At 37.7% G+C, this 17,100-nt stretch overlaps 1 protein-coding gene across 2 annotated transcripts in view; it reads left to right on the top strand.

Annotated features, from left to right (window-relative positions):
• Positions 1–17,100, top strand: part of LOC127428348 (double C2-like domain-containing protein beta) — a 176,774-nt gene that overhangs the window by 48,402 nt on the left and 111,272 nt on the right. For both annotated transcript variants that reach the window (XM_051676696.1, XM_051676692.1), the window contains exon 2: positions 5,755–5,834. In XM_051676696.1, the coding sequence (XP_051532656.1) occupies positions 5,755–5,834 (80 nt within the window). The remainder of the gene's footprint in view (positions 1–5,754; positions 5,835–17,100) is intronic.

Raw genomic sequence — 17,100 nt, 5'->3', positions numbered from 1 at the left:
TGCCTAATAATGTGTAGGTCCCCCTCGTGCTGCCAAAACAGCGCCAACCCACATCTTAGAATAGCATTCTGAGATGATATTCTTCTCACCTCAATTGTACAGAGTGGTTATCTGAGTTACTGTAGACTCTGTCAGTTCGAACCAGTCTGGCCATTCTCTGTTGACCTCTCTCATCAACAAGGCGTTTCCATCCGCAGAACTGCCGCTCACTGGATGTTTTTTTTTTTTTTAACCATTCTGAGTAAATTCTAGAGACTGTTGTGCGTGAAAATCCCAGGAGATCAACAGTTACAGAAATACTCATACCAGCCTGTCTGGCACCAACAAACATCCATGCGATTATCTAATCAGCCAATCGTGTGGCAGCAGTGCAGTGCATAAAATCATGCAGATACGGGTCAAAAGCTTCAGTTAATGTTCACATCAACCATCAGAATGGGGAAAATATGTGATCTCAGTGATTTGGACCGAGGCATGATTATTTGTGCCAGATGGGCTGGTTTAAGTATTTCTGTAACTGCTGATCTCCTGGGATTTTCACCCACAACAGTCTCTAGAATTTACTCCGAATGTTGCCAAAAACAAAAGACATCCAGTGAGCAGCAGTTCTGTGGACGGAAATGCCTTGTTGTTGAGAGAGGTCAACAGAGAATGGCCAGACTGGTTCGAACTGACAAAGTCTATGGTAACTCAGAAAACCGCTCTGTACAATTGTGGTATGAAGAATAGCATCTCAGAATGTTATTCTGAGATGCGGGTTGGCACTGTTTTGGTGGCACAAGGGGGACCTACACATTTTTAGGCAGGTGGTTGTAATGTTGTGGCTGATCTGTGTATATACACTGGCGGCCAAATGTTTGAAATAATGTACAGATTTAGCTGTTTCGGAAGGAAATTGGTACTTTAATTCACCAAAGTGAATCACAAAGTATAGTCAGGACATTACTGATGTGAAAAACAGCACCATCACTATTTGAAAAAAGTAATTTTTGATCAAATCTAGACAGGCCCCATTTCAAGCAGCCATCATGCCAACACCTTATCCTTGAGTAATCATGCTAAATTGCTAATTTGGTACTAGAAAATCACTTGCAATTATATCAAACACTGCTGAAAGCTTTTTTGGTTTGTTAAATGAAGCTTAACATTGTATTTGTGTTTGTTTTTGAGTTGCCACAGTATGCAATAGACTAGCATGCCTTAAGGTCAATATTAGGTCAAAAATGGCAAAAAAGAAACAGCTTTCTCTAGAAACTCATCAGTCAATCATTGTTTTGAGGAATGAAGGCTAGACAATGCTTGAAATTGCCAAAAAACTGAAGATTTCATACAAAGGTGTACACTACAGTCTTCAAAGACAAAGGACAACTGGCTCTAACAAGGACAGAAAGAGATGTTGAAGGCCCAGATGTACAACTAAACAAGAGGATAAGTACATCAGAGTCTCTAGTTTGAGAAATAGACACCTCACATGTCCTCAGCTGACAGCTTCATTGAATTCTACCTGCTCAACACCAGTTTCATGTACAACAGTAAAGAGAAGACTCAGGGGTACAGGCCTTATGGGAAGAATTGCAAAGAAAAAGCCACTTTTGAAATAGAAAAACAAAAAGAAAAGGTTAGAGTGGACAAAGAAACACAGACATTGGACAACAGATAATTGGAAAAGAGTGTTATGGATCTTAACCCCATTGAGCTTTATATATATATATATATATATATATATATATATATATATATATATATATTGTGGTGATCAATCAGACCAGATGACATTCCAGGAGCCAGTTTATGGCAGAGCCCCTCTCTTACTGTCAAGGCAAAGAAGAGTGGCTCCATTTTTATTGGATCGTGGCAGGAACAACACAAACAAATGCCAAGCACAGCCATCAGATAAGCTGCTCGGACAACTGCCAGACACCCCTCACAAGGCAGGAAAGATTTTCCAATACATTGGAAAAGACTTCTCATTTGGCCATGAGTGGTTTCTTAGCAACATCTTAAACTCCATCCTAAGGTTTGATCCAGGACAAGAGTTGAGCTAAGGACCATAAAAATTCTTCAAGACCTCTCGAAGCAGCATTAACTTGCCATGTAGCAAAAGCTGAAGCAAAGAAGCCACAAAGACAAATCTTTACACACAATCTTTTACACCTAAAATGGATTCCAACTGCAACACATCCACTCCATGTTTGTTTACAGAATTGTTTATGTAAATTGCAGTTGTTCAATTAGCACAATAGTTCACACAAACTGAACTATGGTGGTATAAATGAATGCATGCATTATATTTAATCTTCCAATATCATGTTTGGTCTCTATATCTTCAGAAAAATGCCAAGAGTATTTTTGAAGAGGTTTGGAAAATGAACAATGCATATATGAGACTTTAAAGACATTGTTCTAACTATGTACATTAAAATATGCAAATATTCCAAACAGAGAAGGGAGGGTGAGCCACACTGTGTGGGCCCCCTCCGATCTCAGCAGCCAGTCATAACCCTGAAACAAGAAGTGCCAAACTGAAATCTCCTCCTCATCAGGAAGGTATAAAACTATCCTCCAGATGACCACACCTTTGTCCTGAGTCCCTGTCCAGAGGGTTGTTAACAGGATATACTTATATAACACTTCTCCGTTCTGAGTTCCCGGCTGTTCGAGTTCGGGAGCAATAACAAAATGATAATTAATGTTCTGAGTTCCCGGCTGTTCGAGTTCGGGAGCAATAACAGAACAATAATCAACATTCTGAATCTCTGGCCTGAGTGGCAGATGTAACAGAATACAAACCATCCAATGTGCTATGTCTCTGCTTCACAGAGATGGATAACAGATCACCCAATTTTCTCAGTGTCCATCTGAGAGACAGTAGAAGATTGACCAAGTACCAAGTCTCACTACAAGAGACTATTGCAATGCCAAGTTTGGAGTCCCTATACCAGGAAGATAACTACAGCGACAAGGTTTAGCTCTGGAGAGCAAAACTTCTCTTCAAGTTTCGTACATCTGCGTGTTCCAGATGATGAAACTTGCACCGACATAAGGGCTGTATATCTGCATGTTCCAGATTGCAAGAACCCTCTCTGTGCCTCCAGGAGATCAGCATTCCTCAGCTCCTTTGTGTCCAAGGCTGTTGAAATGGAATCCAGCTCCTTTCCCACTGTAATGTGGCCCTGAGCCGCAGTGGAAGACGTCGCTATCACCAAACTCATCAATCAGTCAAGGAGAACATAAATATCACTACTTAACCTCTTCCCAGAGACCCTGGAATTAGTGTATACTATCAGTTTATGATTATCTAATGTTCCTTAGAATGCATAACCTGTGTATCAAATGTCTAGCAAATTAGAGTTATTTGTTTAAATAGAAATAAGGTTTTCACCTTATTAATTAACAGAGAAACAGCTATTTATTTTTCCATAAGATAATAGTCATATTTGCCATTGCTACATCCAATTCAACCACTTACATCTTTCCATTCTATTAACTTTATTTACCTATTCATTTATTTTATCTTTTAGCATATTAGTACCATTTTGTAGTTTTGTTAGTTATTCTTGTTTATCTTTTTGAAAATAAAACTCATTTTATTACAACTGTGTGTACCTTGTGTTTATGATACAGAAGAGCTCTAAAGGGTTAGTCTGCTCTCGAATCCTTCAGATTATTCAGATGACCAACTCCTTCCAATTTACATTATTTACATTTATTGAATGGTCCATTTGGAAAATTATTTTACAGTTAAGGTGAAACTCCTTAGCTGGTGCCACGAGGATGGAGGGAGGGGCCATCTGATATTAATAATCATACACACATACACCTTAGGTGAAGTGTGATCAAAAATCACCACATACTTTAGTGTCTTGTGTGAGGCCCAACTCATTTCAATTGGTGCCATGGTGATTCTCACTACTATACATATATACTTAAAGCATACCAATTATTTATATATATATATATATATATATATATATATATATACACTCAGTGAGCACTTTATTAGGAACACTGTGGTCATAAAATACCTGATGTAGTCTTCTGCTGTTTTAGCCCATCCGCTAGAGGTCTGCAACCCTTTCGGGCCAGGTTCGGGTCAGTTTTTCAAGTAGGACTTCGGGTCGGGTTCAGGTTTGTAATTAATGAAAATATAAACAGGCTTACCAAACTTGTTTTGCACACGCGCTCTCACTCACAGACGCACGAATGGACGAATTAGGGGCCGTTCACACCAAACGTGTCATTGCGTGCGTCTGTTCTGTTTTCCCATTGTTTAAACACATACTGGATGAATGTCTTTGACACTTGCACCACGCCTCGCATTTTCTTCAGTGTCTCGTGCAGGACCGGCATATTTTAAATGCCATGTCAAGTTAAAAAGAACTTTACATTGTCAAAAGCGCATGTTGAGACACCTGTGCTCTGTTTCATTCTTTGCACTGCGTCTAGATTATTTTTATCACAGTTGTCACAAAGATTTAACATTCTAAACAAGTTCAGGCTGCGTAGAGGGGACTGTTGCATTATTTCATATTATTCCAGATTGTTCTGCACCAAGTGAAGTTTCAGCAAATAAACGGTAAGGCAATGCTTTTTTCCCTTCTGCTCTAATGTACTAAGGGGCTGCTGTGCATTTTAAAACTGTTGTGTTTCAGTACTGTTATAAATGTTGCCTATATACTTATATAAAATACGGCTTATTGCAACAGTACTTGCTAGGAGAAGAAATTAGATAGTAAGTGTTTTCGGGGTTGGGCTTAAAATCTGACGGAATCATTCGGGCCGGGTAGGGCCACACGGTCTCGGGTACGGATTGGGTTCAGGTTTCATTTTAAGGCCCATGCAGACCTCTAACATCCACCTCAAGATTCGACGTGTTGTGCATTCTGAGATGCTATTCTGCTCACTACAATTGTACAGAGTGGTTATCTGAGTTACCGTAGCCTTTCTGTCAGTTCCAACCAGTCTGGCCATTCTCTGTTGACCTCTTTCATCAAGTCATTTCCGTCCACAGAACTGCCACTTTTTTTTTGTTTTTTTTTGCCACCATTCTGAGTAAACTCTAGAGACTGCTATGCATGAAAATCCCAGGAGATCAGCAGTTACAGAAATAATCAAACCAGCCCGTCTGGCACCAACAATCATGCCACAGTCTAAATCACTGAGATCATATTTTTCCCCCATTCTGATGGTTGATGTGAGCATGAACTAAAGCTCCTGACCCGTATCTGCATGATTTTATGCATTGCACTGCTGCCACACAACTGGCTAATTACATAATTGCATGAATAAGTAGGTGTACAGGTGTTCCTAATAAAGTGCTCAGTGAGTGAGTTCATATATACACTGTATATATACTGTATATATATATTTGAGAATGAAGGACCTTAATTGGCTTAACAGCAAGGTTATTTGATTAGTTGATGCTCAGCATGTTTAATAATGGATGGTCTTGAACTCCAGATGGTTTCTGCAGAGTGAAGCAGAAAACCATCTTCTAGGATACACTATGAGATCTGACTGTGATTTGTATGCTTTCAAACAAGGCAGAATCAGCAGGGATGTTTGTATTCAGAAGCCGTGACCCTACAGGAGCTGAGAATGTTTGTTGATCAAGTTATACTTTACAGCTTATTCTGGCCAAGATTTAGACAGAATGTGACCATCTGACCAACTATATACTATATTAAAGCAAAATGGCTCTGCTCTTTAAATAAACTGGTTTGTTGATGTCTTTTTATCTGTGTTTCCTCACAGCCACACTCGGCACTTTGGACTTCAGCCTTCTGTATGATCAGGAGAACAATGCCCTGCATTGCACTATCAACAAAGCCAAGGTAAGAACCAATGCTGTCCTCCACCTTCACCACCTGTTATTACAACATACCATACTGGAGGGAGTGTGTGTGAGTGTGTACATGCTTTGCTATACTATCTATCTCTCTATCTATATATATATATATATATATATATATATATATATATATATATATATATATATATACATACACACACACACACACACACACACACACACACTACCAGTCAAAAAGTTTTGAAACACTCATTCTTTATTATAATTGTTTTTTTTTTTTTTTGTTTTTGTTTTTGTTTTTTTCACATTTTAGAATAATGGTAAAGTCATCAAAACTGTGGAATAAAATAAATGGAACTATGGGAATTATGTTGTGACTAAACAAAATCCAAAACTGTGTTATATTTTAGCATCTTCAAAGTAGTCACCCTTTGCCTAGAATTTGCAGACATGTACTCTTGACATTTTCTCAACCAACTTCTTGAGGTATCACCCTGGGATGCTTTTTAAACAGTATTGAAGGAGTTCCCATCTATGTTGGGCACTTATTGGCTGCTTTTCTTTATTATTTGTCATCAATTTCAAAAACTTTTTTTTTTAATTACATTTTAGTTTTGTAATGAAATAAATTAATATGGTGAAACAATTATATTTTTGTTACAAAACTAATTTCAAACATTTAAGCATATGCCTTCAGATCAAAATATTTTTAAGATCATGAGAAACATTTCAGGCAAGTGTTTCAAAACTTTTGACCGGTAGTGTATATATATATATATATATATAAGTGTGTGTGTGTGTGTGTTTGTGTGTGTGTGTGTGTGTGTGTGTGTGTGTGCGTGTGCTCACTACTAGAGTACCACCAAAAGCCATTGCATCTATGAGACTATGTCTGTGTCTGAAAGCTGGAAAATGCTGCCTTTGAAAGCTGTGTACAGAGGTAAGATGAAAATAAGGTGCCTTTCAAACTGTTCTGTGACCAATTTCCTTAAGAGGTCCATTCAAACTTTTGGTTAAGCCATTAACTGATAAGTCAGCTTTCAGATGCAGCCTATGTGCTTACTAATATAGTAAAATCAACATCTGTGTGTCTGTGTGTGAGAGAAAGAGAAATTCAGATACCCAATTCAAACCCATATGGCCATTTTCAACCTCTTGGGAAGCACTCAAGTATTCCGGGGCAATAGCCTACTACATAAAAATAGCCTGCTTTCTGTGAGGTCTGTAAAGTTCTATAAAGTTAACAATTTTGCCCTGTCCTCTCTGTTAGAGGGATTGTCGTTCACAGGGAGATCCTTTTGGCTTGTGTTTACTTGTGTGCTCTTTTCTCTGTTGTCATGTGGGAGGCATTTCCCCTGACAACAGACTGCTGCTAGCATCTGCTGCTGTCTGTTTTGCTTAGTATTCAGTCTAGACTGGCTTTGTCCCCTAGCAGCAAGCTACAAGCAGTCTCTTGCTCTCTAATGCTGTTTCTCTCACTCTCCCTCTGTACCTTTGTGCCCTCGAGCACCAAAACACTGCAATGAAAGCGCAACGCTTCAATCGTTTCCTTCCTTTCATTTATTTTTTCTGCCTTACTTTTTGAAATGCCTTTGTTTCAAAAACTGGTTGACTAGTCAGTCCAACAACAGACTAGTCAATTAGTGAGGTCAGTGCCCGTCCTAGATTTTTGGGGCCCTAAGCAAAACTTTGTGTGGGTGGCCCTGTCAGTGTGTTCGTAACTCACAAAAACAATCCCCCACCCCTTAAGCCTTTTTTTCAAAGCATTTTCAAGGTAAAACAACATACAGTGAGTCAATATTCAGGAACATTAGTATTTATTACTTTTTATACTGACAATAAGCCAACAGTATTTAAGGTGCCAAATTTCAATAAATAATAGGAAAAGAAACATAAGGCCTGTCTGCAGGGTCAGTTGACAGGGTACTTGCTTGCTGAACATTACCAGGGTCTGTGCTGGTGCTGCTGGACAAATGAACTTGAGAATGGTCCCTGAGAGCAGATATTTTTTCATTTTTAATTCTTCATTTAAAATGGCCAAACAAAGTGCTAAGTAATGATATCAGCTAAGTTAACATTGATGACAAAATTACGTTTTTGCATTTTATTTTGACTTTTTATAATCTTGAAACTTTTTATAAACTTTTATAATTTGTAAACTATAAGAACTAAAACATAAAACAGATCAAACATAATAAAACAATGAACAAAAGTAAATGAATACAGGCTGAAAAACAGATAGAAACATTTAAATGGCAATAAGACAAATGAACAATGAAATAAATGAAATAAAATTTTGATTGACAGCTAAATTCTCGCTGAAAATAACACTCTTGCACCTATCTTTCTGAAAACATAATAACACACATATGAGAGAGAGTTTCACAGCTGAATGTTTTTCCAACAGCATAATTTACCAGAAAACATGAAAGGTTTTTTTTTTCTCAAGAAATACAAAGTAAACATGAGAATCCATCAATATTTCTCTAAATGTGCAAACTATGGACTAAAAGTTCTAATAGATATTGTTTATTGAAGCATTGACCTGACATTCAGCAGAAACACCATGATTGAACAGGTATGTGCTTCTTTCTTAATTTCTAAAACAAATATGTCACATTTAGATTTTGCTTGCTTTGATGTGTATTCCTCATGCAAATTAAGAAATTACCTTCAATGTAGCATTGTAATATTGAAGCTCAACAACTGGAGTATAAGTTTTGCAATGATAATGTAAAGATTAAATATTTAATATATAAATATATATATATATAATTTTAAATATTATAAATAGTAGTCAAGCCAAGTAATTTTTATTTGCATAGCACTTCTCACAATACACATCAGCAGATTTTTAAAATTATGCTTTAAGGTCTGTGATGTCACAGTACTCGTTAAGCAGTTTCATTGAAAAAAACGTAATTGAAAATCATGCCTTAAACATTTATTAAAATTGCCTTTAAAATAGTACATAGCTTCATGCTCTTTTGTTTCACATTCCTGGCTCATTTTTCTCCTTTCACATGTCTAAACCATAGCCTTGTCTACTTCTATATTATTATGTCATTACCTGAACTACTTTAAACATCTTTGACAGATTTGCGTAGTTTGCATTTAGGAAAGACTGGCAGAGTGAGATCGACTAGAGATTTTATCTAGATTTTTTAAGAGATACAATTTCCTTAAGAGTGTTTTAACATGTTGATTGTAAACCTTATAAACAATACATTTCAAGACAGTTACTGTCAGACTTTAAGTCACTAGTTGTGAGCAATGTCCCTATTGCATAATCTGTAGGCCTCTGTTTGTGTGGACTGCCGGTTTCATCATGCAATTAGTTATTTGCACTTTGGGTTATGTCGTTATTTGTAGTTATTTGGGTTATGTAGTTATTTGTTGTATTTCTGTTTGTTGAATAAGTGTCAGTTATGCAATTGAAGGGCTGCATTTAGTGTCCATACATTACAGTATATCATTAAAGAGCTAATTTCATCGGTGACGGGTCAACGTGAATTTAAAATGTAGCCTATTTACTTCCATAATACACGTTTCCGGTCTTAATGTAAATGATTCATTGAACTGAAAAAAAATTATTTGTTGGCTCAAAAGTACTTTCAAAAGTAAGAAAATTATTAGCTTCTACTCAGAAACATACATATTTATAAAAATGTTATCTTTACTTAATTTGCATTCATGTGTACAACACAACATCTTGATTATAAGGTGATAAATAAAGTAGAAAAATAGATGTTCCTTGAACTTCTTTGGCTTAAAAATCCATTAAATTAAGATTTTAAGTACTACTAACTCAAACGACCAAGTATAGGAACACCCAGAAGCCCTTACACTTGAATAATTTAAGTATGTTTGTCTGGTCAAAAGGAACTTGTTGGGGCATTTTATTAGTTGTTATTAAGAATTCATAGAGATTTAAGCTCTTTTTAGTAGTACTGATGTTGTTTTACTGTAATTAGTTGTTTTATGTAAAGTCACCAGGGTGATTAGTGTTCCCTTTGGTGAAGCTGGATCCTGTTCAATCTTTGTCATTTCTCCTTGTGCATGTGAGTGTGCATAGCTGATGTGCAGCTTTATCTGCACTTCTTTGGGGAATCAATTATTTAATGACTGACCTCAGTCATTATTTACTTTTAAGCCAATTAAACTGGGTAGAAACAATAATATTAAAGTTAATTTGAAACAATGTGCTATTAGTTTTTAAATCTTATTTGTGCGACATAGCTTTTTAATAAAGTTGAATGAGCCGATACATTTGTGTATATCTAACAAAGGTTTTCTACTTATGCTGACATAAAATGACCATAAATTGAATTTACTTAAAAAGCGTGACACAAAAACGCTACATATACTGTATATTTTAAATAAATCCAACACATTAATTGGTTATTTTAAAGAAAAGAATCGCCATTGGTCAGTATTTTTTTTGTTTTTACTTGCCAGACTTTTGACATGACATGTAAGAATAATGCAACTTAAAACTGAATAAGGCGGCACGATAATGGTGAAAATGATAATCATGATTATTTTACTCAAAATCTGAATGTGTGTCATTTGTGTCATTTGAGAAAAAAATTGTCAGGACTGCACAATTTGTACAAAAAAATCACTATTGCCACTGCTTAAATATAAATTATAAAATAAAACATAAAATTACATAAAAAAGCAGCTCTCATGTTGAACAAGGTGTTAAAACTACAAACAAGTACTGTAAGTGATTCCCTTTAAGTGAATTTTATCGTGTTTTGCCCATGCTTTACTGCCAATAGAAAGAGTTACTCTGAAGGGAGTTCACACTTGAGTGTTCTTTAAAAGATACATTTTTAAAATGATTATATTTCAATTTACTAGTAATATATCTACAGTATGTATTAATTTGTAACGATGCTGGCTGCTGGCAATGATGATGACGATGACGAAGTGTAGAGAGAACCCAAGTGCAGTTTATTTACAAACGTGATAACCAGTAACCCTAGCTACAAACGTGAAACATAAAACAAACATGACTTAACTATAAATATGACTTGACTATAAACAACGTTACTATGCACATACACATTCAATACTTGACAATGGCAAACATGAGGGCTTAAATACAAGACATGGGAGAACAAGAACAAAGTTCCCCTTGCCTGCTCAGGAGAACTAAGGGTGGGTATAAGGGCGGGAACCATCTCCAGGTCCAACTGCTCAGGTGTGGTTGTGACGTGGCATGGAGCAGGCTGAGGCGTTGCTGTGACGTGGCATGGAGCATTCTGAGGCATTGCTGTGACGTGGCATGGAGCATTCTGAGGCATTGCTGTGACATGGCATGGAGCAGGCTGAGGCGTTGCTGTGACGTGGCATGGAGCATTCTGAGGCATTGCTGTGACATGGCATGGAGCAGGCTGAGGCGTTGCTGTGATGTGGCATGATGCAGGCTGAGGTGTTGCTGTGACGTGGCATGGAGCAAAAGATGGCGCTAGCTCAGTGACCATGATGAGGAACTTTGGCTTGGCAGCCATGACGTGAAACTCTGGCTTGGCGACCATGACGTGGAACTCTGGCTCAGCGGCAGCCATGTCGTGGAACTCTGGCTCGGTGGCAGCCATGTCGTGGAACTCTGGCTCGGCGTCCGCCTCCCCCACAGTGAACGTGGAACCAATGATCTGTAGGGCGAGGTCGATATATTGAGCCAGGCTGAGGGAACTGCGACCGCCAGGCATCAAGGAGAGGAGATCGACTCACTTAATCCCACCCGAAAAATGTCCTTGTGGGCGACCACATTAAAATCCACCTGGCTGGCCAGAGCGTAAAAGTCCTCTACATAATCTTCCAGGGGACGATTCCCCTGACATAGCCATATGAGCCGAACTGCTGGGTTCATTATTTGTTCAAGTATTCTGTAACGATGCTGGCTGCTGGCAATGATGATGATGATGACGAAGTGTAGAGAGAACCCAAGTGCAGTTTATTTACAAACGTGATAACCAGTAACCCTAGCTACAAACGTGAAACATAAAACATAAACATGGCTTGACTATAAACATGACTTGACTATAAAAAATGTTACTATGCACATACACATTCAATACTTGATAATGGACAATGGCAAACATGAGGGCTTAAATACAAGACATGGGAGAACAAGAACCAATGAACAAACAAAACTGATAACAAGATAATTAAACAATAAACCAATGAAAACATGACACATGAACATGGAGGGAAAACAGGAATCACATGACAAGGGAAACAGGAACTAAACTTTTCAAAATAAAAGACATGAATCAACAAAATACACATGACATAATTTAGCTTGCGGCAATACTATTCGGTCTCAAACCTATATTTTGGCAGAAAACTGAAGGAACTCCTTGGTCCACAAAACCCAGTGGCAATGGGGTTACTTTAGATTTGTTCAGAAACTTGTAATGGCCAAACATATTTAAAATTACACAAATGTGGGGGCCTGGGTAGCTCAGTGGTCAAATACGCTGGCTACCACCCCTGGAGTTCGCCAAGGTGTGCTAAGTGACTCCAGCCAGGTCTCCTAAGCAACCAAATTGGCCCAGTTGCTAGGGAGGGTAGAGTCACATGGGGTAACCTCCTCGTGGTCACTATAATGTGGTTCGTTCTCGGTGGGGAGTGTGGTTAGTTGAGCGTGGTTGCCACGGTGGATGGCGTGAATCCTCCACACGCACTATGTCTCCGTGGCAAAGCGCTCAACAAGCCATGTTATAAGATGCACGGGTTGACGGTCTCAGATGCGGAGGCAACTGGGATTCATCCTCCGCTACCCGGATTGAGGCGAGTCACTACACAACCACGAGGACTTGGGCATTTCAAGTTGGGAGAAAAAATAATTACACAAATGTGAAATTGAAGTAAATCTGTAGCGTTTTAAATACAGTGCAGTCAATGCATGTTAGTGACGTGCACAAAACAAACTCAGAGTACATCTGTTCTGTGTGTACCACACATAATCAGAGCACGAGATTAAATTTGTGTGTATTGAGCAAAGAAACGCTTTGGACACGCTAATACACTACAGATCAGAGCGGTGCATATAAGAGACAATGTCTGCGGCTCTGTATTTCAGAGCGTGCTCAAAAGTGAAACAGTGATTAATAAGTGGCAAACTTCTAAAGAGAGTGTGATAGGCCACTTAAAGTGAAAATGGACTTAGAATGAGCTTGTGATTTGGTCTGTCATCCGTAGATTGCCTATAATGAAAATGAACAACAATTTGTATAATGTTGCAGATGGTTATGCTTTCTTAACCATGAGAGGCAGAAATCGTGATCGTGATTAAAATATGATTAATTGTACAGCCCTAAAACTGGAAAAGCTTTTAAGTAAATTGGGAAGGGGGCATCTTCACATATATAAAGTATTTATATTCACTGATGAGCCAAAACATTATGACCACCTGACTTATATTCTGTCGGTCCTCCGTGTGCTGCCAAAACAGCACGGACCTGTCGAGGCATGAACCCTACAAGACCCCAGAAGGTGTCCTGTGGTATCTGGAACCAAGACATTAGCAGCAGATCCTTCAAGTCCTGTAAGTTGTGAGGTGGAGCCGCCATGGATCAGACTTGTTGGTCCAACACATCCCACAGATGCTCAATCGGATGGAGATATGGGGAATTTGAAGGCCAGGGCAACACCTTGAACTCTTCATCATGTTCCTCAAACCATTCCCGAACAATGTGTGCAGTGTGGCAGGGCATATTATCCAGCTGAAAGAGGCCACTGCCATCAGGGAATACCATTGCCATGAAGGGGTGTACCTGGTCTGCAACATTGGGCGCCCAACACCCTGTCGCCGGTTTGTGGTTTGTCCCTCCTCGGATCACTGTAAGTTGGTACTCACCACTGCTGATTGGGAGCACCTCACAAGCCTTGCTGTTTCAGAGATGCTCTGACCTAGTCCTCTGGCCATAACAATTTGGCTCTTGTCAAAGTTGCTCAGGTCTATACTCCTGCCCAATTCTCCTGCATTCAACACATTGACTACGAGAACTGATTGTTCACTTACCATCTAATCTACCCAGACCTTGACATGTGGCCTTGTTAGGAGATGATCAACGTTATTCGCTTCACCTGTGAGTGGTCATAATGTTTTGGCTCATCAGTGTACATGACTTCCTGCATTATAGTATGCAAGAGTGTAATATAGTGTACAGTATATATTTTTACATTTAAAATATTTCGTAATGTAAGATTGCCCCTTTAGATATTTAGATATTTACACATTTATTACACAGTTTGTTACATGTTTGTTTATATGCATAATTTGTAAGATTTACAAGTATTTACATTGTGTTTACATTGAAATGCATAACAAGTGCTAAAATGGTAATGTGTCTGTTTAAGAAAACCAGCAGTTCAGCAAGCGTTTTTGGTTTTGCGCACATTAACGAGAGAGTAGATGTACGGTTGTTTTCTCAGCCGTGCAATGTGTAATTACAATTAACGTTTCATTTTACATTTTGATCAATAACTGAATGTAAAGAACAGAAAGGATAGAGTCTTCATAAAATGAAGTGTGTGGATCTCTTCTTTGGACACACATTACATGGAACGAGTCAACCCAAATTTTTACTCGTATTATATGTCTTGACTTAAGTTTACAAATATTTATTGTACAAGTTCTCATATTCAAATCTACAAGCTCTCAAGTTTTGCAATGATTTTACCTTCCAACAGACATCCAACAGGGGTGTTACACTGGTCTGTAGCCATGCTGTAAAACGGAGAATGTTGTGAATACAGTCCATGGATGAAATAAAATCAATTCTCATTGAATATCTTGTTTCATTTGAAAATAAATTTCAAATGGGTTTTGTGAACTCCAGTTGTGAAAAACAAAGTCCTGTTGACTTTATGCCCCATTAGTCATTCAGACAGCTCACTGGCTATTTGATTTTGAAGTATATAGTTTTGCACATCCCTAGTTTCAATATAGAGCTTGTTTCTCACAGTAAGGTAATTAATGGACTGTACTGTAATTGCTCTCTTCAGTTAGTGTTATCACTAACAGCTGTGCAAGAGAGAAAGATTTCTTTCCTTTCGAGCCCCACTCTGTGCACCTCATGCATTCAAGGGTCTCTCTCAGAGCTGTGTGTTACCTGTGGGGTGAGAGCCACTGAATATGGGTCTCTCTCTCTCTCTTTTGTTCTCTCTCTTTCTATCTTACTCTAAGCACGTATCTGTTTCCCTTGATGACATCTAATCACTCTGGCTGTAATGCAAACACCTCGCTGTGCAGAAATTCATTCATGAACTTCATGATGTTTTCAATAATGGCATAATGCCAAGACAATCATCTTAGCTTTTTAAGGAACAAATTCTCTGAGAAAGTGAGAGTGGAGATTTATTTGTCTTAAACCTCTACAATATTTAGTTAACAAATGCAGATATAGCAACAAAAGCAACAATACTGGATATATATATATATATATATATATCCAGCAATTACTGCTGCCCTTTTTATTTACCTTGATGAAGGGCTTTGTCACAGACAGAAAGAAAAGACGCCATAAATTACATTCAGAGGAAATCACTCTGATTGTGATCATTCTTATATATATATATATATATATATATATATATATATATATATATATATATATATATATATATATATATATATATTACACACATACACACACATGCTAAATTCATATCTAAATATGTAACAATTTATCAGTAAATGCACATTGTTCTTATCACCACTACACACACACTTTTCAAATCGTTTCTACGTCCCAGTTCACTAATAATGCACAAATGGATTGTGGTCGATCTGTCCATTGTCCAAACATTAGCCCTTTGAGGCAGAGCCTATATTACAAAAGAATGATCACAATCAGAGTGATTTCCTCTGAATGTAATTTATGGCGTCTTTTCTTTCTGTCTGTGACAAAGCCCTTCATCAAGGTAAATAAAAAGGGCAGCAGTAATTGCTGGAAAGCACAGATATCCTCTGGAGAAACAGAAGACTTATTGTCTCTCCATTCTTGCTTCTTCTCTCAGTTTTACACCTCTGATTAACACTGCTATTCAAATCTGCTATTATGAAGCCAAAATGAGAGGAGGCACTGAAGGCAGGGACTGCCAACTGTATATCATGTTGTTCTGTGGCTTTGTAGGAAAAGTACGCCTACAGTGTCTTAGACTCATTTCCATTTGTTCAGCCTCTTGATATTAAACCACACATTATTTTCATTATTTCATCATTTACAGACAAAAGTGTTTACATGGCAATTAGTGGTGTTTGCCAAGGCAAGCATCACTATTACCATTGCTCATACTGTATATATTGGAACAAACCCTTAATCTTAAAGGGTGATAGTTCACACACAATGTAAAATTCTGTCATTTACTCACCCTGAATTTGTTCCAAACCAATGTGACTTATTTTCTTCTGTGGAACACAAAAGGAGAAAAAAGGGGGCAATGCGATGAAAGTGAATGGTGACTGAGACTAACATACTGCCTAACATCTCTTATCCCCTGGCAACTGCCCACAGCAATCATGGCAGCGGCTTTTACACAAGCAGTTACCAAAAAATCTAGTTATTAATGATGCAGTATGTCATTTTCTGTCCTACTTGTTTTCAGACATTTGCTCTGATTGCCATGTCAACACTGTGAAATGAGTATACATGTGAAGATATAAAATTAATTTTGTAATATCGATGTCCTTGCTGTGTCAGCTGGTTTCTTAAACCCTTTGGGAAATAACTTAAAAATTAAATTAAAGTGGAATAGGAACAAATTTGTATTGACACTTATACTACACTACCATTTTACTGTTTACAAATAATGCTCCAGGCAATTGTTTTATGTCCCTTGCTAGCATAAAACTACTAAAGTTTCTTTATTGTGGCAAAGGAAGTACAACATATTTGTTGCACATTCAGAAAGACAGCTTTTTTTAATTGTTGCCACATCAAAGCGAGACACATCAGGCCACCTGGTATTTGAAAAATAACAGGTGGTTTCAAGTAAGCTATGCAGCAAGGTTAGATACCGGTCAGCAGTGCTGTGTGTATGATGGGCTCTTTGATAATGCTATTGTGCTGCTGAGATGTCACCTCTATTGAACAAAATGGTTCTGCCTCTTTGTTTTGCAGTATATAAAACATAGAATGTAATTATTTTGTTAACAGTTGCAATAAGGTTGTATATGTTAACATTATTTAATTCAGTAGTTAAAATGATTATAAACAAAACTTTTATGGCATTTATTAATGTAGGTTAATGTCTCTTTTTACATGTAC

This window comes from Myxocyprinus asiaticus, chromosome 3 (genome assembly GCF_019703515.2).
Source record: "Myxocyprinus asiaticus isolate MX2 ecotype Aquarium Trade chromosome 3, UBuf_Myxa_2, whole genome shotgun sequence".
Lineage (NCBI taxonomy): Eukaryota > Metazoa > Chordata > Actinopteri > Cypriniformes > Catostomidae > Myxocyprinus > Myxocyprinus asiaticus.
The sequence above is the reverse complement of the archived record's forward strand: the minus strand, read 5'-3'. Positions and strand labels throughout refer to the sequence as shown.